This window comes from Vanellus vanellus (assembly GCF_965231255.1).
Source record: "Vanellus vanellus genome assembly, chromosome: 3".
Lineage (NCBI taxonomy): Eukaryota > Metazoa > Chordata > Aves > Charadriiformes > Charadriidae > Vanellus > Vanellus vanellus.
In genome coordinates, this window is record NC_138907.1 from 9,557,690 (window position 1) to 9,581,611 (window position 23,922).

The 23,922-nt window shown below is 45.4% G+C and overlaps 1 protein-coding gene across 3 annotated transcripts in view; it reads left to right on the forward strand.

Moving 5' to 3' along the window:
- Positions 1 to 23,190, forward strand: part of MACROD2 (mono-ADP ribosylhydrolase 2) — an 891,867-nt gene extending 868,677 nt beyond the window's left edge. For all 3 annotated transcript variants that reach the window (XM_082481410.1, XM_082481412.1, XM_082481411.1), the window contains 3 exons: positions 14,521 to 14,604; positions 21,075 to 21,143; positions 23,087 to 23,190. In XM_082481410.1, coding sequence (XP_082337536.1) covers positions 14,521 to 14,604; positions 21,075 to 21,136 — 146 coding nt within the window. In that variant the 3' untranslated portion in view covers positions 21,137 to 21,143; positions 23,087 to 23,190. The remainder of the gene's footprint in view (positions 1 to 14,520; positions 14,605 to 21,074; positions 21,144 to 23,086) is intronic.
- The last annotated feature ends 732 nt before the right edge of the window (positions 23,191 to 23,922 follow it).

Below are 23,922 nucleotides of genomic sequence, written 5' to 3' on the forward strand. Positions count from 1 at the left end.
TCCTCCCTCCATGAAAGGTTTTTTAAAAAAAATAAAAAACAAAAAACAAACAAATAAATTTCCTTTTAAATTTGGGAGATTTTTTACTTTTTTACCTTTTTTTTTTTTTTTTTTTCTTTAAAATAGAAATCTAATAGCTTCAGTTCATAGTTTTGGCAAGAGCCAGCAGTGTTTCTCTGGAAATCTTCGGCTTCTCAGGCTACATTTGTACGACTCCCTGAAAACACAACATTTCCCATAAAACTATCTGTTCTTTTTAAAGAAAAAAAAAAAAAGTAATTTGATTCAGGAAAAGGGTTTTGTTAGAAATATTTTGATCAACTCCACATGTGCCTTTCTAGTCAGTTCCCGCTACAGCAGGACCACCCGCTGCCTGCGGGATGCAGCAGCTGTGGTGGCTTTGGCGTGGTGTTGGGGCTGCTGCCGACTGCTCGGCCGGTCTCCAGCCTGAGCCAGGCTCTTTCCCAAGCTTTGATGGTAGGAGGCAAAGCAGCCAAAACCTCTGCGAGGTGCCGCGCTACGTGGCGAGACATGGAGACTTTCCCTCTCCTCCTCCTTTCCTGTGCTTGAGGTACGTTTGAGGCTTAGGTAAGGTTTTGTTTTATTCAGCTGTTGCATTTTTGCAAGACCGTATTCCTGGGAACAAATCTAAAACCTGTGGCTATCATGTGTGAATGCAGGTTAGCCTCTATTGTACAAATTCCTCGTGAACTTGTACTGCACGACGCTTAAGTCCAAGTTAGCTTTGCACGATACTCCCACATCTCAGCAGGAGTTACCAGGGTGAGGATCAGTGGGACTCTGTGCTTAAGAGCCTCGTAAGATCTTTCAATCGGAGCTCGGCATCGTCACAGATATTCGGTATGAACTGAAACAACCCATTAAAGCACAAGGCTTATTTCTCCCCCACCACCCCAGATAATCTTTACGCCTGATAACTGAAATGCCACAGGCTTTTAGCTTCAAGCGCATCTCATGTGGAGACCTCTTTTAGGTGCTTACATCAGAATAACAGGGTAGCTGAGTAGGTAAGACATTTATCTAGATTTGCTGTGAACTATAAACTCTCTAGGCAAAGACCACCTATTTTCTATGTAACAGGCCCGTCCCTTTTAGGGTCTGTAGTATTTAAAATAGATTCTATGTAAAAAGAGCCACACAAGGTGTTTATTTTATTGCCTTCCTTTCCTTCTATACATCAGAAACATCCTGTGCACAGTTGTGAAAAGAAGTTGCTTGAGTCTCCTCAGACTGTCGATGGATGGTTTTTAGTGCGCTGAAGTGTAGTAAAAAATGGAAAGTGTAAAACAACATAACGTCAATTGTCTAGACCTTTAAACCTACTCAGGAAATCGAGAGGGAGATATATGTATTTAAAGGAACTCAGTAAACCTTGTTTTTAAGATTGTGAAATTTGCCATTGACAGGGCTGAACTTACACGTGGTTCAAGGCCAGTGACTTAATTCTAGATGACACCACTCCTAATCCTTTATGGCTGAATCCTTCAGTTTTATCTGTGACTCTGGGAAAACGCCTGTCAAGGCTGAAGTCATTGGCACCAGGGGATTAGCAATCTTCGCATTCTTTTGAAAGCTTCAGTAGTTCCCATGAAAGTAACGGACGCCGAGGCATTTCTGGAGACTCCGGGCAGTGGCAATCCTTGCACCGGCGTACAAATTCTTGCAGACCTGGACCACTGTGCATGTACGTGGCCTCTAATTCTGCCCCTCGTGCTAGATGTGCTGGCAAAAGCTCTGTGTAGTCCTCCAGCTGTAAGTGCTCAAGGGGAGGAGGAGAGGGGAGATGTTGCTGCTGGCTGACCCAAGGGTGGAACCACTATATCAGTTTCTTTTTTTTCTTTTTTTTCTTTTTTTTTTTTTTCTTTAAAGCCCAGAATAGTTGAAAGCTGTATCATGAAAAGGCTTTGGGCATCTGCAAGTTCATGAGCTAAGCTCTTCATTATGAATAAATCATAAAATGTGGTCGAGATTCAGCAATCTGAAGGAGTTTAGCTGGAGGAAATGTTTTTAATGTGTGCGTGTCACCCTCCTTTAGCTGGACAAAAGTCTGCTGCTCTCAGCTGCTAATACAATTATTCTCTTCTGGCTTAATTGGTAGAGGTCTTGACTTTGGTGCTAAGATCCCAAGGATAAACCTGTACGTTTTCTGGCACCCCGTAAGGGGGAATGGCATTAGGAAGGGCTAAGTACTGCAGCGTGCCAGCCTGGGTTTCAGTACTTTTATATGGCACGTGGCATTTCTGAGTGTCCCACAGCACTGGCCGTGGTATTCTGGCTGACCTTCAGGACACCTCATTGTAAGGAACCCTTCTTAGCAGTCAATTATTAAGAGGATTTGGGGAGCTGGTATAGACTTGCTCAATAGCTTCAAGGAAAATTACAGTTATCTTGTTAGACTCAAGGGTCTGCCAGTTTTCATGATAGACACCTTTTTTTTTTTTAGCAGTTCTGTAAAGTCTGTTGGGGGAAAAAGAAGGCAAAAGCCATGTTGTTAGTTATAAGGTCCCTGAGCTTTCTAAGCACGGGTTAAGAGGAGTGGTGTCATCCCCAGTGCAGTGAGAATTGGCATCAAATTTTTAGTCCGTGTTTAGGATAGGTGGCCTGGTTTTCAAAAATGCTGAGCACATCCCAAACACCTTATGAAGGAAGACTATTTGAAGCCAGCTAGAGCTGCTGGGCGCTTGGAGCTTTTTAAAAATCAGGATCTAAACTCTTTTTTAAATTGCTTCTAATGTTAGTCACCTGTTTTTGAAAATACTGACCTAGGTCTGCTGGCATCTAGAATAACTTCTGTGTTAAAAGAACATTTGATGGAGAGAGGGGAAATGATCTTTAGTGATATTGAGACAAAACTCAGTTTCCTCTCCCCCTGCCCTTTTGTTGTTTTTGGGTTTTTTTTGTTGTTTGTTTTTTTTTTTTTGTTTTTTTCCCCCTAAAGACTTTTATTCAGACTGTGTTATGTGGTTTGTATTTTTGGCTTCCAGTTTCTATTTGGTGCTTGGAGAGATAACAGGACTTTGAGGAACCTTCAGTAATTTGGAGTGTAGGGAAGATGGTTGAGGAAATAATGTGCTTAAACTTTCCAAATGAGTCTCTCCAGCTTTTACCCAATGTAACAGTAATGGTCTGGTCAGAAGCCAGACTTGGTCTAACTTGCTATTTGTATTTACTTTCTTTTGATTTAAATAAATCTCTGATATATGTGAAATCTAGAGTAAATTTCTGCCCCCTTGTTTTCCTGCTTATGAAGTTCCCACAGTGACCGGTAACACCAGGATGAACCTCTTGAAACAGTGGGAATGAGCTCATACAAGGGGAAGTGTTATTGGGAATAAAGCTGTTCGGGAAACAAAAAAGCCCCCAGTACTTGCCCCTCTCCACCTAGACTGAGCTGTGAATCACTGGACCTGAGTATCAATGGTGGGAGATATCAGAGTTGATGAACCTGCCTGAGGACTTCTCCAGAGCAATTTACTGGGATTGTAATGCAGGTTGCTGGCTTTTTGCTTGCGAAGTGAGTCTTTGCGTGGGGTCCTGAAGAAGAAAAGCTGTCTCTCTTAAGTGTCCTGCAATCAGAAAGCTGTTCTTGGGGGTGTCTGCTACCTTTTATTTTATTTTATTTTTTTTAAACAATTCACAGGAAGCAAAGTGGCCTTCCACTTGTAGTTATCACAGTCCCCCACTGTGATCTTTTCCCCAGACTACAAACTGGAGCCATCTCCATAGCTAAGTCTGGGGCAGCAGAGGGAGCGAGACTCGCTAAAATCAAGGGGGGGAGGGGGGGGCAAAAAAAGAAAAAGCAACCAAAAAACCTGAATGTTAGATTACAGAAGCAAGACAGACATGTTCAGCTTAAAGCGCCTAAGCCGGATCCCTGTTTTACAAAGCTGAGGTCAGTTGGGAAGTACTCTGGAGCCGTTTGGAGAGGGGAAGATTATGGTTTTAGTATTCTTTGCGTTATGCTATCTAAATGTAAATTCCTGTCTCTGATGTAACATCCTAGTTAGACCCTAGAATTTATGAACCAAACAAAGGATGAAATGTGAAAAAGTTGAAAAGAAAAATCTCAGCTCTGTCTTTGTGTAATTCTTACTGAGAACTGATATAAATGGAAGACAAATCAAAGGCAACAATAGCGCCGCGCATTTTATCTCACACCCTGTGATGCATGTTAGTGTTGTTTCCCATTGTGAGCCGGAAAGAACATTTACAATTTTAGAAAACACTGCATAATGGCTCTCCGCGAGGAAGAGAAGCAAGCGTATGACTGCCAGTACTGACACTTGCTTTTCCCTGGCATGCAAAATTGCTTCTCTGGAAGCTCTGTTGTGGGCACAATTCTTTCTACCCTACACTGAATTTTGAATTTGGCCGTAACGTTTTCTCCAAGAAATACAGCAAATAAACCTCACCGATTTGGTAATCTAAATCGAGTCTTTAGCCTTGCCAGGAAATACCGGCCGAGCCCATCATCGTGTGGCAATAGACTGCTAAGGTGCAGACGATAGCACCCACGCTCGTGGATGAATTTTATTCTAAAAGCGACCGACAGGAGTCATCTTTTCCATTGTGCTTTTCCGTGGTTTTGGAAATGCTCCGGGCTTCGTGGGAATAGGCGAGTGTCTGGAGGATGGGGGGGGGGGGTATTTCCAGTGTTAAACACCGGCTACGCTATCGCTGTCTGGCGCTGCACCACCCACACTCGGCAAAATGTCAGTGGTAAAAGCTGACTTTTAAAACTTGCTACTGAAATGAGTGGGGAGTGTGATTGCCACCACAGAGCTGAAACGCCTGCGGTAGTAGCTAGGTGATTCTTTTAGGTTTGTCTTGGTTTGGGAGTAGGCAGCGTGCGATTCCATCTGGCAGCGCTGCGGTTTGGGGATTTTGGTCCTCTTAGGGCTTATTTCTGTGTGCTCTGTGTTCAGAGGAGGATGTGGTTATTGCCTGCTGGCATAAGGCAGCCGGAGGTTAGACCACCCCTTGCTCTGATGTAGTTCTCATATTTCCTGGGAAAGCATCTTACTCCACGTCATCGTTGTAAAATGTTGCTCTTCTATTCATCCAGTTACCAGTAGAAATTAAAAGTGGCATCCATGCTTAGGAGACAATATAGCGCTTGCAATGTTTGCTTTCCCTCCCGTTCCTTTGAGGCTGGCTGGTGTTGGCTTGCTCGCTGCTGTAGAGGAGGATGCCAGGCTTTCACCAGAGAAACGGGGGCAGCAATCAGCATTAATGACATCCTCTGACAGCGAAAGCTGCACGCATCTCCAGGTTTCAGCGATAGCTTCTCTCCAAGGGGCGCGTGGCGCTTCCCAAGCAGAATGGGGAAGACTGCCTTGGGTAACACATCCGGCACCACCATCTATCACTCCGCTATTCTCTTATTTACAGAGGGGAAACAACTCCCAGCCGTTTATTGCTTACTGCCCTTGAACGTAAATATATACACAGGAGTGTGCCTCTGTGTGTGTTTTATTTAAACATCTGTTCTATTTTGATGAGTCAGCATCCAGGTCCAAAACAACAGCCCTGAGAACTGGAACAGGTGAGGAGCTCAGTAGCAAAATTTAGTCCTTTATAGCAGATTTGTGCTTATCACCGTACAGTTTAAAGCTGACTGTAAAATTTTGGCTTTAAAGAAGTCGGAGCAGAGCTCAGTTTAAAAAAAAGGGTACGTTTCTTTAATTGTTTTTGAAAAATGATCGTTATTGAATGTGTGTCTCGGTAGGGAAGACAGATAATAAGTATCATCTAGAAGGTCTTTGTTATCGAGTACTGCCAATTACCACTTCTTTTGAAGCAAATGAGTTTCATATTATGTTCAGCTTGGTTTTAGGAAGCTAACAGGTTTCTAAAAATTAAAATGGAGTGCTCGGTCAGGAGGTGATGAGCCTTCAGAAATTCAAGTACTCTTTCCAAAAAGAGCAAGACATTTCAGCCAAGTGCATTGTATCCTCTACCTCCAATTAATCCGGGTTTTTATTGAGGTTTGTTTTTTTGGTGTTTGGGGTTTTTAAATTATTTTTTTATTTTTCACGCTGGCTGTTGTATCTTTGAAAATTACAACATACCTTTAAGGTCACATATAGTAGCAGAACTTTGTTGAACTTCATGTGCCTCTCCTTACTGTGAATATCCTGTTTTATTTTAAGCTGCAAAATTTAGGTTGGGGGTCTCTGGATAAATAACAGGGAAGAGTCTGTCTCCCACACCGTACACCGTTCCTGCCTTTCAGGTAGATTTGTGTATCCTCCTTATTTACCCTTCTGCTGCCGTTCCCTGCTACTTTGAAGCTCATTCTTCATATACCTGGCAATAGTCTCCTTGAAAAGGAATTGAACAGAATATTTTCCAGGACTCCTTTGACTCAGCGGTAATATCTTTCAGAAGCAGTGACCCCAGAAATAAAGGGTTGCAACTGTAAGGGTGAGCAGGCCCGCCTGTATGTTACCAGAAACTTGGGCAAAACCTCCTTTTGGCCTGCGCAGATGGCGTGGTTTTCACCTCAGCATCTTCTCCCGCTGTAGCCGTGGAGCGGGGACTTCGGAAAAGATGAGGGTGCTTGTCTGAAAGGAACTTTTCTAACTTCCAGTTCTTGGGCAATTTGTCCTTTCAAGTTCTTACCCTCTCCCTCCCTCCCCTTTCCTTATAGTTTCTTTTATAAATACTGTTTCTACTCGCTCCCGGCACCCACCTAGTTCTCGTGCAGCTGCTCAGGGCCAAGGTCTGGCACGACCTCTTCTGGTTGGAGCAGCTCCTTTGGAGGGGAACGGAAAGTTTCTTTCCGTTTTCTGAAATAAATAGTGCGGCGTTCGGACAAATCTGGCCTAGTTAGGAGATCCGGGACCTCTTTGCTTTCACAGTCTATTGCTTTGCTGGGGTTGCCTCAAGATCATTTGAAATGCTCAGAAAATACAGCAAATGCAAGATTGAAATGGAATGAGGGCATGGGTGTGCTGATGGAAAAGCCAGCGGCAGCGGGAGCTATTAAATTGTTCGTGATGGAGGGGAAAGCACCGGTGATTACAGCTGTTGGGCTCCGGGATCGGTTCTTCAAAATTAGGGACCGAGCACTCACCCCAGGTTAGTGGTAAAAAGAGGAATTAAACTTGCCGTACGAGGACAGCCGGAGACAGACTAGGTACGTGGTGGTGAGCGTGCGGAGAAAATGATGCTGTGGTGGGAGTGGAGGTGCAGGTATCGTTCTGGCAGCTGGCGGTCATTCAGCAGGCTCGCTCCCATGGCCGCAAAATTAGAAATATGTTTCTGAACGCCCAACATCGTTCCCCCGTGTGAAAGCTGAGCCTTAGGATGCCTGGAGATTTCCTGCGGGTTACGCAAAAGGGTCGTCCAGTGCTGTAATATCTCACACCTCCGCAGCTCTTTAGGATCAGGAAGCTAGTCCTCAGGAACCGTCTGGGTCCTGGGTCTCTTCAGTTTGGAGAAGAGGAGACTGAGGGGTGATCTTATTAGCGTTTATAAATATATAAAGGGGGAACGTCATGAGGATGGAGCCAGGCTCTTCTCAGTAGCAACCAATGATAGGACAAGGGGTAATGGATTCAAGCTGGAACACAAGAGGTTCCACTTAAATTTGAGAAGAAACTTCTTCTCAGTGAGGGTGACAGAGCACTGGAACAGGCTGCCCAGGGAGGTTGTGGAGTCTCCTTCTCTGGAGACATTCAAAACTCGCCTGGACGCCTTCCTGTGCAACCTCATCTAGGTGTTCCTGCTCCGACAGGGGGATTGGACTAGATGATCTTTTGAGGTCCCTTCCAATCCCTAGCATAGTGTGATACTGTGAAACGAACCAATTCGCTTACAAGTTTCATAAACGGTTGAAGGCAGCACGGAAAACGACAGAACGGGAAAGAAAGGTAAGTAGTCATGCCTTTTCTATTCATTCAGAAACCTTTCACTTTTCGCAATACCACCGAGTACGCTATCTGCCTTATTTGTAGGCAGGGAAGCGGCGCACAAGGGCCTTGGAAGCCGTTCGGGACAGGTGGTCTACTAGTTTGAATGCAACCAGGCAACATTTTAGTTGCGTTAGCAGGCAGCGATTGAGGAATGCGATGAAAGTTTCTGGGTGCTCCGCTTCAGATACTCCGTGCTGCAGACTCTTCTGATGAGAGGTTACACGAAAAGAGCAACGTGGCCTCTTGCACAGCTAAGGCTTTTTCAGAATGAAAAAATTCAAAAAGGGTTTTCCTTAAAACGATATGCCCTTGTATTCATCGTGAGCCTGCTGCGTGCAGGTTTATCCTGTTGTTACAGAGAAACAAAAGATACAAAGAGCTCCTGATGGGCATTAGCGATTTTAGAGACACCCAATTTGTATGGGTCTTATGGACCATATTGCCGAGAGACAATCCTCGCTGCACTCCCGTTCCCACCTTTAGGGAAAAGGAGGCATAATGAGATTTACTAACAGTATGTTTAATAAAGGGCTGGAAGGGGATAGGGATAAGCGGCTCTTAGACACTTTTAAATCGCGTTAAAAAAAATTGCGGTTCAGCTTGAGCTGGAAATAACAGTGGCTGGAAGCAGTGCGATGCCTTTAGGTACAGTTGCGTGCACAAACACAGAGAGCCGAGATGATGCACGCTACACTGGAGGGACGGGGAGCTTTGTTGCGCCGGGTTACTCTGGGAGACAAAGCCAAAATGCCAAAAGGGAGAGGGTAAACACTCCATTTAACGATGAAGGGGCTGCAACGTGAATCCTGACAGCCCAAGCGTGGCATAAAGGAACGATGCTCGCTGCCTTCTAAAGCCCGGCAAAGCTCGCGTCCCGGCCAGCACGCTCTCCTCTGAAATCTACATCCTTGAGTTTTCTCTTTAGCTCTCTGGTGACTAATTGCTGGGGGGAGAGGGGGTGTTGATCGAGGTGGAATATTCCCGATTTAACAGATGGAGACGTTTGTTGTGAACGAAGCCACGCTGAATAGCGAGAGGCACCTTTGCGGCAGTGCCGTTCCTGCAAACTCAGCGCTGTGGCGCTCGACCTGCGTGTCACGGAAGGATAGCGAGGGGGAAAACTGCCCGATTTGAACATAACACAATAAAGACAGACTGCGATTGCTGTGTTTGTTTTAGGGCCCCGAGAGCAGCAGGTTGGGTGTTTTGCATGTAGAGCCGTACAAGACAACAGCATAAATCTTTTATGTGGTAGAACGTGGTCTGGTTAAAGGGGTCAGTCATCCCAGATGGAGGTGTCAAACTGAGCCCTTGTATCACGGACAGCTTCTGTTCCTAAGTGAAGCAGCATTTATAACGCTACTAAAATCAGCGGTAAACAAAGTACGTGAAGGCTTGACAGTCACGTCAGCAAAGAGCAACAGTGAAATGACTGGGAAGAAGGAAGAAACAGCTCAGGCTATTTGCAGAGCAAGAAAAATGGAACTGGTTTTGACAGATAAGACAATGCGGCTCTGGGTCAGAAGAGCTTTGTCTGTCTTTTTTGTTGCTGCAGATGAAAAATGGTGCCTTCAAATTTAAACCAGAGAAATTTGGATTTTAACGAGCCTCCATCTCTGAGTCTTCCAATTAGGGGAAGCATATTTACAGCTAAACTCAAAAGAATAAATTTTATTCGGTGGGTATGAATCAGGAAAATCTGGATCGTTCGGAATAGCTGCAGCGTGGTTTTCATATTGTATAATGACAGAGGTGTTTTTTTCAGAGTATATAACACGAGTAGAAGCAACTGCTTTACAAATAATTTGACTAATGAATTTCCCCTGGTTGCAAGTTGTCTGTGGCCAGAATAGTATTTTATCGGAATTCCTGTGGCATCACCCAAAATTGCTGGGCAGACATGTCACGGGAGTAACATTTTGCCTGTAAAAATAGAGGTAGTTGTCTGGACTGTTGTATTATTCCTCAAATATTCAGAGTGATCCTAGGGCCAGGATTTCCCTTTGCAAAACTTCTAAAACGGTGAACTTTTTAAGATTGAAGTTATCTTGATGTTGCCTGATTACACTGACAGACCTCGTGTATGCATGAAATCTGTTTTTTCTGTTTGTCTTAAAGCTGCTCTAAGACCTTACAATGAGCTAGGAACTAATAGCAAAAATCCAGATTCCTGATTGGGGAGCCCACTTGACGATCCCTTACCCACCCCTGGTGCAAGGACTCTGCTGAGGCTGGTCTAGGAGGCTGGGCTCTCCCAGGTCCCCTTGAGAGTCAGTAAAGAGAAATAAACTCCCTTAAGGTGGGCGGCTCAGAGCAGAAACCCCGCTCAGGCGCCTTCCAGGAAAGATTCGTCGATTCTAGGGAGACTGCGTTGGGGTTTTGCACTGGTGAGGCCACAACTGGAATACTGTGTCCAGTTTTGGGCTCCCCAGTTCAAGAGGGACAGGGAACTGCTGGAGCGAGTCCAGCGAAGGGCAACTAAGATGATGAAGGGCTTGGAGCATCTGCCTTATGAGGAAAGGCTGAGAGAGCTGGGACTCTCTAGCCTGGAGAAGAGAAGGCTGAGGGGAGACCTTATTATTGCATACAAGTATCTAAAGGGTGGGTTGAAGGAGGATGGAGCCAGGCTCTTTTCAATGGTTCCCAGTGACAGGACGAGGGGCAATGGGCACAAGTTAGAACACAGGAAGTTCCGTTCAAATACACGGAAACACTTCTTTACGGTGAGGGTGACAGAGCAGTGGCACAGGCTGCCCAGGGAGGTTGTGGAGTCCCCTTCCCTGGAGATTTTCAAGACCCGCCTGGATGCAGTCCTGAGTAATGTGCTCTGGGCAATGCTGCTTTAGCGGGGGAGTTGGGCTAGATGATCTCTAGAGGTCCCTTCCAACTCTGAAAATTCTGTGATTCTGTGATTTTGCTTTGAATTACCTGGGAGAGGAGCCTGCCTCTCTCTCCTGATTACAAAGGAGCTCTTCGGTACACAGTAAAGCCTTGCTGATGATCAGGTAAAAATGAGTTTTATGGATTGCTCTGTGTTACAGCTTCTAAGCATGGTTGCCTGCTTTTATCATTTGAGATAGCTGTAGACCTCGTGCAAAGGGAGGAGGAGGGTTACACTTTTTACTTATTAGTATTTATCAGGGGTGTGGAGAATAGGGGTCTGACCTCTGTACTAAGGCACTTTTAAAGTTATGCTGATGTACCAGCAACCACATCTTCATGTGGATCTTGCGAATCTGGAGCTGCCTTTCTCTAGAGAGAGAACAGTGTATCAGCTGTAACCGCGTGCAACTATTGACAGACTGTCACTATAAAGGAGAAAAAAAGATGAAATAACAGTACAAAGTTTTCTACCTTCCTGGTATATATTTGTCTTTTGTGTTTCAAAAGGCTGGGACCTGTCCTTGGCTCGTGCCAGAAGCCTGTTGTCACTTAGTGCCAGGCTGGTTGTGTAACCAGCCCGCACAGGGTTGGGGTAACGAGCCCTGTCAGGAGCGCAATTGGAAACGGTAATTGAAATTGAAAGCAGCGTCTCCCAGGCTCCCTCCCTTCGGTAACTCTCAGCTCCTGCTCCGAGACCTGAAATACCTCGCTTGTTTGTGCTCTAACAGGAAGCAATCAAAATGAGGGGGTGAAGGGAAGCCTCTAGAATAAATTGGTTGTCACGACGGTTCTGGTATTGATCGGGTTCTGCTGTTTATGTGAAATGGGCTCATTTCTGTGTGGCACTTGGTTTTGCTGCACGGTGGGGAAGAAGGTTTTTGGATAATACCCTTTCCACGTGCATGGCAGTATAGTGAATTCTCCTGTCCCCTACCCTCAATAACAGCGAGGGAAGAAATGAAGATTTATATTAAGCGAGTTTGAAAGTCTTCCCCAAAATTGGACGACGTAATGTCCTCCCAAGGTTTCTGGTGGTGCTCGGCTTTGTTAAGGCTTAAAATATCTTTTGCCTTGTTTGTCCCTGAACATTGTTTCCCACTATCATTTTCTTGCTGACAGTATCCAACAATCAACATACACTATAAAAAAAAAAAAAAACCTCAATACGGCCATAATCCTCTCCTAGAATGATGGGGAGTCAACTCTTCTGATTGGGAAAGAAGGTGAAAAGGCAGAACACTTGTTAGTGGTCTTCTGACAATGTTTATGGCCCTAAACCTCACGAAAAGTAATTTTGCAAATTTGCTGCTCTAAGGCTGCCCACCCCGAGAGGTGAAGCTGTAGCTTTTGGCATTGAGGGCCCTCGACGCCTTCTGCTCTCGTCTGTGCGACGGCAGCCCTAATTAGCACATGTGCACGTGTGTGCACATGCTCACGTGCACGCATACGCCCAAAATGTCCTGTCTTGAATTAGGTTCTGTCTTCACCTAGTGCCGTGCCAATACTCCTTTGCACCTGTCGGCTGCCTGAGAGATTTCTGAAATGGAAAGCGAGAAACCTTTTGGCAGCGTGGTGAAGCCAGGCGTGCCGGCTACTTAATGGGAGATTTTGGGACAGGGCCTGGGAACTTCACGCAGGCGCCTTTAGGAGCTGATAACAGCAGAGCGAGTAGGTATCTCTAGCTGTTAGAGAAACCAGAGCCGAGACATAACCTGTCATGTCATATCTGCTTTATTTGGTTAATAGACGGTGTTTTAGAGGTGGCAAAGTTGGACTCGGAGGCATCAGCTGCCAGTCGCAGTGCACTGGGATTTAGCGGGGATCCCAAATCCCTACACCAGACATCTGAGTGTCTTGGTGGGAAAGGCTGCCTCTGCTGCTCGCGGCACTCATGGTGGGAGGTTCTTGTGGCGTTCCAAAACTTTGCTTTTCATAGAGCTGGTTCCTCTAGCTAATCGAAATGTAGCACAACCCAAATTTTAGCGTGTCTTCCTCGATGAATTAGTGCTTTCATAGACACCCAAATTTCATATTCATTTTGCTAGAGGAATTCAGGCAGGGATTTTGCACATACCTTCTCAGCCTTGTGCTTGACAAGCTCCTGGCATACGTGCATGCTTCTGCAACGGCGTGACCTGGGTTTATCCTTTGTGTCAGCAAAAAAGAGCCATGGACGAGCACTGGCAAAGCTTGGGCCTGGTGGTGCGTAAGAAACCTCAGGAGAAAACCGTGCTCGCTCTCCTGAATTCCCCGGGAGAAGCGTCAGGGATTTGACGTGCCTGCAAAGGGGCCGTCTCGGGCATTCGCTGACACGTGGAGTTCACGATCACAGCTGTTTACAGGCATTTCGATTGTTTGTGCGGGGAGATGATTTACACGGGTGCGGAAGAGGTGGAGCTGGTGATGTGACAATGCGCTGAAGGATTTCTGCAGTGGAAGTAAGAGCTATCAAAATGATGGGTGACATCTCCATCACTGTAAAATCATCCATCGCGCTTTCCCCCGCGCTCGCTAAAATGGCTAATTGAGCTTTCTGGTTGCTGTTTCTTGTCGGTTGCTGTATTTGCCGGGTCCTTGTTTTAGCATTTCGATGCTTGGTAGCACCACAGACGGTGCGCTGGAAGTTGCCTGAGAGAATAGCATTGCCAACATAGGGAGCACGGGGGAGACTAAAATCTCCGTGACGATGTATTGGCTTGCAGATATGATTAGAAGGAAAACTGGCTGAAAACTTCAGTGGTAGAAACATGTTTATGGACAAAATAACCGTAGTGTACTGAAGCGCATTAAAGAAAACCACTCCAGACTTCCGCAGAAAGGGGAAGGAGGTGTTTGTGGGACTGTGAACATTTAATCTCTGTTGCTGAAGAGGTAAATGATTTCAGCTTTGAGTAAACCGTTTTTGAGATGTCTCGGTCCTCGCTACACTTTGCTGTCTCATAATAACCACCTAAATGTCTGGATCGCTTAGCAACCAATAGCTTGACGTCCTGCAGTTCAACCACAAGATAGGGGCAACAGGCTTTATAGCGGCCACAAAAGTAGAGAAGTAGCGTGATGGAAATTAACTAAAATTGGCTTCTCGGCACTCTAAATGGCAGAATATTAGGAGAACTGTGTACGAAACAGCAGAACCACTTTTTTTTTTTTTTTTTTCCATTTCAGATATTGTTAGGAGATTGAATCTAAGCTTCCCGATAAGCCTGAGGCAGAAGAGATAAAAATGTTGAGTTACAGCAACAAATGCATTTTCCTAAATTCAAATTCTAGTTTGTGTCTGACTACCTGGTGTATTTGAACTCTCACTATATCTATTTTTATTCTGCTAGCTAGAGAAACTTTGTAAGTGCGATTGGGTCCCCGTCGTATATCGCATTTATGAGCAGAAGAGATTCTTCAAAAATGATGAGGAGAATGGCAGGGAGGCAGATGCACACACCGTGGTGTGGTTTTAACAATCCCGGTTAGAGAAGAGTGCAGATGGCTACAAATATTCAAGCAATTATTTCCAAACCCTGTTCCTCCCCCTATATCCTCTACCCTTTTCTCTAACGGCTGCTGCTATACAGCAGCAGTCTATAAAGGTAAGAGCGTGCCAGAAGAAAAAGACAAAAAACAGGCAAAGAGAGTCTGAGAATTGTGCATTAATCACGGCATGCAAGTACTGATTTTTCTCCTTCTTTGGCTTGTCTTATAGGGATGCAAGGGAAGGAGGAAACTTCTGTGGAGCCTATGAAAGTTGACCTCGCGTGTGAAGCAGCAGACGTTTCAAATAAGGATGGTATGTCGTTCTAATATTTTAATTGTCCTGAGGTGGATACGTAGCGTGCCTTTCTGGGGTTTGTTTATACGCTTCCCCTCAAAAATAGGAGTTCTATTTAGAATCTCTTCAACTGAGTCTTCTTGAGAGTTTGCACAATCTCTACTGTTTTGGAAGTCTGGTGGAAGTACCTTTCAGTGCCGTAGCCCTGCTTTTCTAGTTGACTGGGTTTGTGTTCACTCGGTGTGGTCGATCCGCTTGCCTTTTAACTAAACGATATTTTAGGCCCACTAAAATTTTGGTCTGGTTGTCCAATTGGCCAAGGTGTGTGTGGTCTCACACAGGAGTCAAAAGATAATATTTTGAAAATTTCTGTGCTGGTGCCCGACTCCATCATGGGGCAAGCGTTGGCTGTATAACCACTCTGAACACGTATGTTGGGCGCCCTCTAGCTCGGACCTGATTTCTCTTCCTCCTCCTCCTCTTTCAGAGTCCCTGCGTAGCTCAGTCTGGTAGCAGATGGAAGTTCTCTCCTTAGAACATTGACTAAAACTGTCACGATTTGGTGACGCAGCAACAGTTGCGGTCAGGTTTGTGGACGTTATCAAACCCAAGTCTGCTGACTTGGAAATGAATTTTTTTTTGTTATTGACCTCAGGCTTTCCAGATTCTTCCTGTGTGTAAAGAAATACTGGATGGAATCAGGGTCCCGGTGCTTAGGTGTTGGTGAGGCAAACCCTTTATTGCTCCTCTAGAATAGGTTCTTACAGCCCACTACGCAAGGGGCTTTCTTGGTTTTTACCCCAAAGGGCCCTCTTTATTGCTCAAAAAGGCAGTGCTTTTGGAATTTCAGTCCCTGTTTTATTATCACAAGTGGACCCCTCTCTGTAGCAAAGACTGATTTAGGATTCCTCCTTTAACCTCTTCAGCATTGACGTAGTATAAATTCAAGGCATGCTTTTTTGCATCTCAAAGACAAAACAATTGTATTCTTTTTGATATTAGTTACACAAAGAATCTAATGCTGATTTCCTTTCTCTGGTGTCAGATCGTGCTGCAGCGTTTGAATTGGTGGCTGATTTAGATACTGGCCTGTAGGGAAGTTTTCGCAAGCACAGGAGAAGAAAGCGTGCATAATGGATTTTCTTTTTTAAAAAATACTAGAGATTATGCTCCTACTAGTAAGGGTGGAGAATAAAGCCAAACCAGCCTTCTCTTCTCTTTCCCTGAACAGACCACCCATCCAAAAACTTGTAGTCGCATTAAAATATTTGAATTTTGGATCGCTGGACTGGTCTGGGCTGCTTACTGAAAACAAATCCAAATTTACTAAGAGAATATTTTAAGGGATTTACGCTAGAAAGAATAGCGATCGTGTAGTTCTTGAATGTGTGCCGTGGTGCAGCACAGCTGGGTCAGCTGACAGCTGCTGAAATGACAACCGTGGTAGGTTCCTTTGTTTCGAATCTTGGTTGCCTTGTAAGGTCTTCTACATACAACTCATCTTGTAACTTCCTCTTCTGTGAACTTTCTAAGTTATATGCAAGGACAGGAAAAGGGTGTTTGCTGAGGCTGCAGAAAAGTACTCTGCTGTTCAGGGAAGTCTTCATTCCTCTACGGCTTAAGCTGCTGTTGGGATCACATTGGTGATATTTCTTGTGGACATATGTTATGTGCTTAAAAAAATTCAAACAGAGGAAGGATCAAACTCCTTATGCTCTGCTTTATCTGAAGGGTTGTTTTGTTGGAAAAAACAAAACAAAACAAAACAAAAACCCTAAAAGTTTTATATGTACTGGGTACTAGTCGAGATGAGAAAAAAAAAAAAAAAAAGGCAAAACAGGTTCCCTTTGACAGTAATTTTTATGTAAATTGCCTGTTTTTTCTCTGGTCCCTTTCCTTCCACCCCAGGAAAGCTGAGCGCTTCACAGCTGAAAGCACAAGCATATCTCACCAGGTACCCCCTGGCAGCCCGGCTCTTGTGCTTTCATTTAATGTACCACGTCACAGTGAAAAGTGCTTTAGAAATGCAGAGAATTTAGACAGCTTAGGTGGATGTCAATATCAGTTCATCTAGTGGGCAGGGCCGGAATGGTGATGTATCTCAGAAATTACTATTATTTGAAAGCTGGGTGTGATTTTCCACCAGGTAGGCGGTCAGAGGCGCGCGTAAGCCTGAATAGGGATGTGTATACAGAGATACAGGTTGCTGCTGGCAATCTCCTTTGGCCACCAGAGCAAAGACCCCTGGATATTAAATTTTTCATACCCAGGACAGATTTGCTGATTAGTATTTTTTAATGGTGACAAAACCCACCTTTGGTGATCGGTTTCCTAGATAGTGTTTCCCTGCTGGCAGCCTTTTTATTCTTTTTTTTTCTTTTTTTTTTTCTTTTTATGCCACCAAAGCTTTAAAGATTATTAAGGTACATGTTAGTTTCCAGTTGGTATTAGGCGGATCAAACTCTTCACTCCTTTCATAATGGGGTTACTCGTTCACCTTTTTTATTTTAAGCCTATGGAAAGCTGCATCCTCACTTGCTGAAACAACAGGAGAAAAGAAAAAGATGAAGGCAGTGTCAAACCTGAAATTTCCCCTTTTTTATAAGCTTGTGCAGACTGGTGAATGATCAGCAACCTGCGTCATAGGATACCAGGCTGGGAGGGACCTCAAGGATCATCTGGTCCAACCTTTCTTGGCAAAGGCACAGTCTAGACAAGACAGCCCAGCACCCTGTCCAGCTGAATCTTAAAAGTGTCCAGTGATGGGGAATCTACCACTTCCCCTGGGGAGATTATTCCGGTGTTTGATTTTTCTCATTGTGAAAAATTTTCCTCTTCTGTCCAATCGGAATCTCCTTGGGAGTCATTTGTACCTATTACCCCTCATCTTTTCCATGAGACTCTTTGTAAAAAGGGAGTCTCCATCTTCTTTGTAGCCACCCTGTAAATACTGGAACGTGGTGATAAGATCTCCCCGAAGCCTTCTTTTCTCAAGGGTGAACAAACCCTGTTCTCTCAGCCTTTTTTCATGTGGCAGGCTTCCCAGTCCTTGCATCGTCTTGGTGGCCCTTTTCTGGACCCTCTCCAGCCTGTCCGTATCTTTTTTGCATAGCAGGGACCAAAACAGAACACAGTATTCCAGGTGTGGCCTGACAAGTACTCAGTAGAGTGGGATGATGACTTCCTTCTCTCTGCTGGTGATGCCCTTGCTGATGCAGCCCAGCATCCCGTTGGCTTGCTTTGCCGCAGCACCACACCGTTCGCTCCTATTGAGCTGCTTGTCCACCAAGACTTCCAGGTCCCTTTCCCCAGAGCTGCTGCCCAGCCAGATAGATTCCAGCCTCTGCCGCACTCTTGGATTATGTTTTCCCAGGTGCAAGACCTTACACTTGTCCTTGTTGAACTTCATGACCTGACCTTCACGTGATTCACCAAAGCAATATAAAAGCAAGATCTCAACAGCTAACACCCTCGTGCTTTTGGTGGTGGTGATGTAATATGCAAGAAACCAGTAACTACCAAGTATTTCATCACCGCACGGCAGGTTGAATTCAAAATAGTTTGCTTTCTAGGCAGTCTGGAGTTATATCTGATAGTGCTATAGCCAAGGCATGTAGATGCAGGGGGGGAAACATTGTTTAGGAAGCGGCTGAAGAAATAGGTTATTTTTGTAGGTCTGACCGAGCTCCTATTTAAATCAAGATGGTTTCGTCTGCACTCCAGGTCTACAGCATAATATCCTGGGGTGGGGAGATGTACTCATCCTCTCACAGACGACTCTCAACTTGGTTTTCCAGTCTCCCGGTTGCCTGTCTTCTCTACTTAGATGCTACGCCGTGACTCCTGGCTAGCTGACCTTTAAGCATGTAGCTTTCTTGCAGGGGAGAGGCAGGATGCCTTGGAGCTGACGCACATCCACCGGGTCAGCAGCAACTGCAGTGCTTTGACGGATGTGAACTGCGTGCTGGCTTATTTCTTCTCCTCTTGAGGGGAACTTGCTTTTGGCGGGTAAATCCTTCCCTGGTTATAATTTGACAGCTGCGAAGCAGCTCACAGATTGAGAGAGGGGGTGCACACGGGTCTTCTCCAACAAGCCAAAATTTAAGTGAAAACACAGAGGGGGAGTGCAGAGAAATGTCCATTTCCATCGCCCAGAAATGTCCATTTCTGGTATAAAAGGCCCCGCGGGAAGCTGCAGAAGGGGGAGCAGGTAAAACTGTATTTAGGAGGTGCTCACCCTCCTTGAACTTCAGGTACTTTGCTGAGCTGCTGGCTGTTGTAGTGCATTACAGTAGGTGCAAAGACACCAGTCATCTAAGTTAGCAGTTTAACACCTCTGAAAACGTTGTTTAGCGGGGAGAAGGCCAGTTTTGACTCGCAATGCGATCTGATGTAGCGTGCCCGGGGCTAAAGGCGTAGTTCTGACACTGACTCGTGCTGCGAGGTGGTGAGGGCTGAGTCACATCCCCACCGGACGCGGTGGCAGATTTTCCGTCTGCTCTTGTGGTAGGTGCTTCTCTGCCCTGTTATCTTCCGGCTAAATATGGGGGATTGTGTAGGTGGCCTTGTAGTGACACCTGTTGTTGGGGTTCACCCAGTAGTCTGCAGAAGCTTCTCCTTCAGGTAGATCTTCCCGTCTCTACCAGCGTTAACGCAAAGAGCTGATCTTAATCACAAACACCTAGGAAAAAGGTAAAAACGAAACCTGCCGGTGCGTTGGCGCTTGCGAGCCACATCCCCGCTGCGGTGGGCGTGGAGGATGCTTTATGCGCTGCCGATGCAGGATGCCTGGCTGCCATTTCCGCTGCAAAACAGTGGGACTCGGCGATTCCTCTTGCTTCCCCGCTGGCAGGGGCTCCCCTGTGCTTTCCTGTTGCCCTTAAAGCGTTCCCGGGCAGTTTGCAATTTGCCCCCTCTGTGACGTGCTATCAGCGTGATGGGTGGCGGTTATCTGCTTGTTTTTTTTTTTTTAAAAAAAAAAAAAAAAAGGCAAAGGAGGCGTACTCATCTGAGATGCTGACAGAGCCTGACCTCAGGTTTCAAATCAAGCTTTACGTTTCCAGGAGATCTCTGTAGAATGTGAGTGAAGCCGTACGGTATTTTCAGAAAACCCAGGCACTGAAACCGGCCGGCATAATGAGGCTGAGAGAGGCTGCTGTCGTCAGTGCGCAGCAGCCTTCCCTGAATGATTTTTTTTTTTTTTTATTAAGCTTCCTGTCATTGCTATGCAAATGTGGGTAAAGAACACAACATAGCTAAATGCAATGTGCATCAGAGCTCCGTAATCAGGAGCGGATACTTTTCTTATTATTCATTGCATACATCCAGGAAGCCATTACGGTATCTGTTCTGCATATAGATGATGAATAAGTTACAAATAATTCATCAAAACCCTAACAGGTGTATTGACATGATATTGACTCAGAAAGAGATCGTACTGCTTGGCTGGAAGTAGCATAGTTATTGATATTTTTTTTTTTGGCCTTTTTTTCCCTCCCCCCTCCCATCTTCCCTTAGTTTCCAAATCTCCCATTCAGGTTTAAGGTGGTTTTCCCCGTCACCCACGTCAAATGACTCGTAATCTTTAGCTGGTACCACAAAGTAAAGCAAGGTTAAAGAAAGAAAAAAAGTCTTAATATAAACGGCTTCATTCAAATTCATTGCAGAGCAAATACTAAATACTAATCTTAAAAATGCAGGTGCAGAAGTCAGCCTTTTATATTTAGCCTAGATAGGACTAGCCACACATGCCATGGTTTAGATGATATTTTTGATAAAGGTCACGCTGAAATGAATTTAAGCCTTCTATTTAAATTATTTCTTATTTTTTAGTAATTTTAAATAAAAAGTAAAAAGAGATTGGTTTTGTAAATGGATAGTAGATGAGTGAACTAGTGCGTGTAGGAGTATAGTGATACTGCCCCCAAATCCTCTCCTGAGCTCCAGCAATTTGCAGCTCAAGGACACCCGGAGGCAGCGGCAGCATCTCTGTAATTGGAGATGGATCCGCGTTCAGCCCACAGCTCAGCCCCCGGTCCTGCCGGGGACTTTGTCAGAAGCCCACGGATGTTCGAATCACAGGGTCGAGACCGCTTAGGCCAGCGAAACTCTAAATTGCCCTTTGGAGAGAACTGTATCTCTGCCTGCGGCCTCCAGAGACAGAGGAGGGTCACTGAGGTGGGTACCTCAGTTGGGCGCCAAAGTCAAACCGGGGGGATGCGGACCAAAGGGGAAAAAATCTACATCCAGAGGTTTGCGTTTCTAGCGACGCTGAAGCCTACGCCCTGGCAGGACGGCTCATCGGGGCTTCCGTGGTGCCGCAGGTTAGGATGGCCGGCCTGAGAGAGCCTTTGGCAGATTTAGGGAGTAGAATGTCCCTTTTAATGCAATTGATGACCCCTTTGGGTTAGAAGTGGTTATTACTCGACCTGATAAACTTAACAAGCATCAAGAATAGCATTTGATGACTGTCTCATTTTTGTTTTCAGCTGAAATGAATAGTCAAGTTGAAAGTATAAATGATCCTACAGAAACAGAGCGGGAAGCTTAAGTAGCAGGTAAGACCTCAATGGCTATTTTTCCCCCCCGTTTCCTACTCAGTTTCTATTTGCAAAATTGCTTTAAAGATGACATTAATTAAAGTTAGACTTTACCAAAAAAAAAGAAAGAATGCAAAGGATAAGAAATTGTCTAATATGGCCTGTATTACACCAAAAAAATAAAAATATCCGGTAGACTTGATTTGTCAAGTAAATATTATAGCAGCAGTCTGCAACTGTAATGGATTTAGACAGCGCACGGTCTTAGATCATCAGAAGGCAAGACAGCACCGCGATAAGGAACAGAAGAGTAACCGAGTGAACAATTTTTGGCATTGCTTAGGAAAATGACAGGCAATTTATACCGGTTGGAACCGAGCACAGTTCTTTACGATCTGTATTCTGGAAACAACAGGTTCACGTCACGAGGGGTTTGTTGCCCCTGGCTCTTCAATGCCTAACGTCACTTGTAGCGATACCACTGAAAAATAAGGCAAAGTCAGCGAGCCGCCTTCTGGAGCTCTGCTGCCTTTCGGAGCTTTATACGGCTGTGATATGCTAAATGATAGCGTATGGCAGGAGCGTGCAATGGTGGTTGTTGCTGCAGAGTTCGTCATAGGCATAAGCGGCCTCACCTCTAGATAAAAATGAATAATTTGGTAGGAAGACAGAAGTCCGAGGCTTATCCCTAATCACAAGAAGCAGTTGCCATTTCTCCCTCAAAAGGGGTTTTTAAGGGTTAATGCACACCACTCCTTGGGCGTAGGGTTATCGTGAGATGCCAATATCATATACAGCAAGGTGCATTATTTATGCTTGTAATGGGATTTCGTGTAGCTCAAGACCAAATATAGCGGCTTTACAACGGCGCCAGCTATATCACAGAGATTTAAAATACAAGGTCTTATTACTGAGCATAGCCCTTTGTCCTTGTCAGCGTATAGACGATGTGCTGCCGTACCGCTGGAGTGAGGAATAGACCTGATGGGGTCCCTGGTAAAAAGCACTGAAGCAGAACTAGAAGGCCCCCTCGCCTTTAAAATACGGCTTCCACAGCTCTTCCTTCCCCCTCCCCTAGCTTCTGGTTGTATGTTCTCGTCGTGGAAAAAGGAAGGGGAACTATCGAAATCCTCGCTGTTAAAAATACATGGAAAGGTTAATACCTTTCCTCGGTTTCAAGAAGTATATCTGAGAGTTAGTACTGCTTTCACACGGGCTGTAGGAAGTCTGTGTTTCATGCTGCGTTTTCCCAGGGGAAAGAATATGTATGAATATTTTGGGCTGGAGTCGTTTTTGCTTTACTAAGGGGAGAGTTCACAGGAATAATATGACAATTAGCCATCAATTAACAAACCCCTTCAATTCCACTGCAAGGCCTGGCTCTGCCAGCACCTTTCTGAAGCAGAGGGGCCCGAGCCGGGGCGTACCATGTCTTGCCCAGCGTTTTAATGGCATGCACGTGATTAGAAGCAGTCATTAAATCCTTCACGGCTCTCTATCGAAATCCTCCCGACGCTGTTGCAGCTGTTTTAATTGCAAGGAGCGGGTACCAGGGGAGGATCGATCAGCCTGTTAGACTTCAAAGGGTCTTGCAGAGCTGAGGAGATCCCTTTGCTTACTGTGGTTAGTATTTTAGTGTGCTGGTTTTAACTTAAGTTCTGTGGTCTAGCACCAAAGCGCCCACCAGAGCTGGGGGCCTCTGATGTCGAGCTAGGTAGCACGGTGCTATGGAAAGCCAAGAAACCCTAATGAGCGCAGCCAATTTGCTGTAGAGATAATAGTGGCTGCTATATATAAACCGCATACACGTTTATATATAACATACACGTGCTGCGTGCGTGATGGAAAGAGAAACTGTAGGCATCTGTGCTAAAAAAAAAAAAAGAGAGGTGGGTTCTGTGCAGACATTTGAAATTTTGCCTTTTTTTTTCCTCTCCTTTTCTCTCCCTCGCTGTGCAAAGGAAGGATGCAGGAGAGGAGAGACCCGAGGAAACGCGACGGGCAGGCACTGACATCCTACGGCATCATTCGTGGCAGAAAAGAGCACGCAGAGATGCTCCGCGGGTTGGGAGGGAGGGCGCTTTGGGGAAATGATTCTTTGCTTTAATTTCTCTTTGTTCTTCATTGCATTTTGTTCTGTAAGCCTGTTGGAAAGAACCATAACTTCCCAGTTCTAACAATGTTTTGCAATTATCCCTGCAATTACAACAGTTTCTTCTGAACTGTGAGTCCCTGTCTTGTATCGGGTCTCTCTTGCTCCTGCGTTGTATCATCGGTAGCCTGTTTTCAGGCCCCTTTTCCATCTTTATCTTCTTTCCCAGCTGTCTGCAGGCATCCTGTGGGAGTCAGCTTATTCTTGTCCTCTTGCCCCCCCCCCCCCCCCTATTTTTTTTAAACTGTTGCCTAGGATATAAATGGAGATTTGCTTTGAGAACACGACCTGCCACAAAGGATTATAATCCGCACACGCTGATAAACAACTGCCCTCCTCGTGCTAGGGATTTGAAAGACTAGATGCTCCAAAATCTCAGAAATATTGATAGACAGCCCTGTGCGTTGCCTGCCTCCAGGCTGGTCGATAGGCACCTCCCGCCAGTGCCCTCCATCACGTCGCCGTGTCCGAACCCCGCCTGCTACAAGAGGCACTGGATGGATTCCCTTGAGTGCCTGCTGGAAGCGGAGTTTGCGCATTAACTCTGCCATCCCGGTGCCTCGGGGCCACCTGTGGCTCTGCCCTTTGCCTTTCTCCCTGGTGTGGGAAAGCTAAACCGTGACCAGCCTATGCTGCACCATGTCT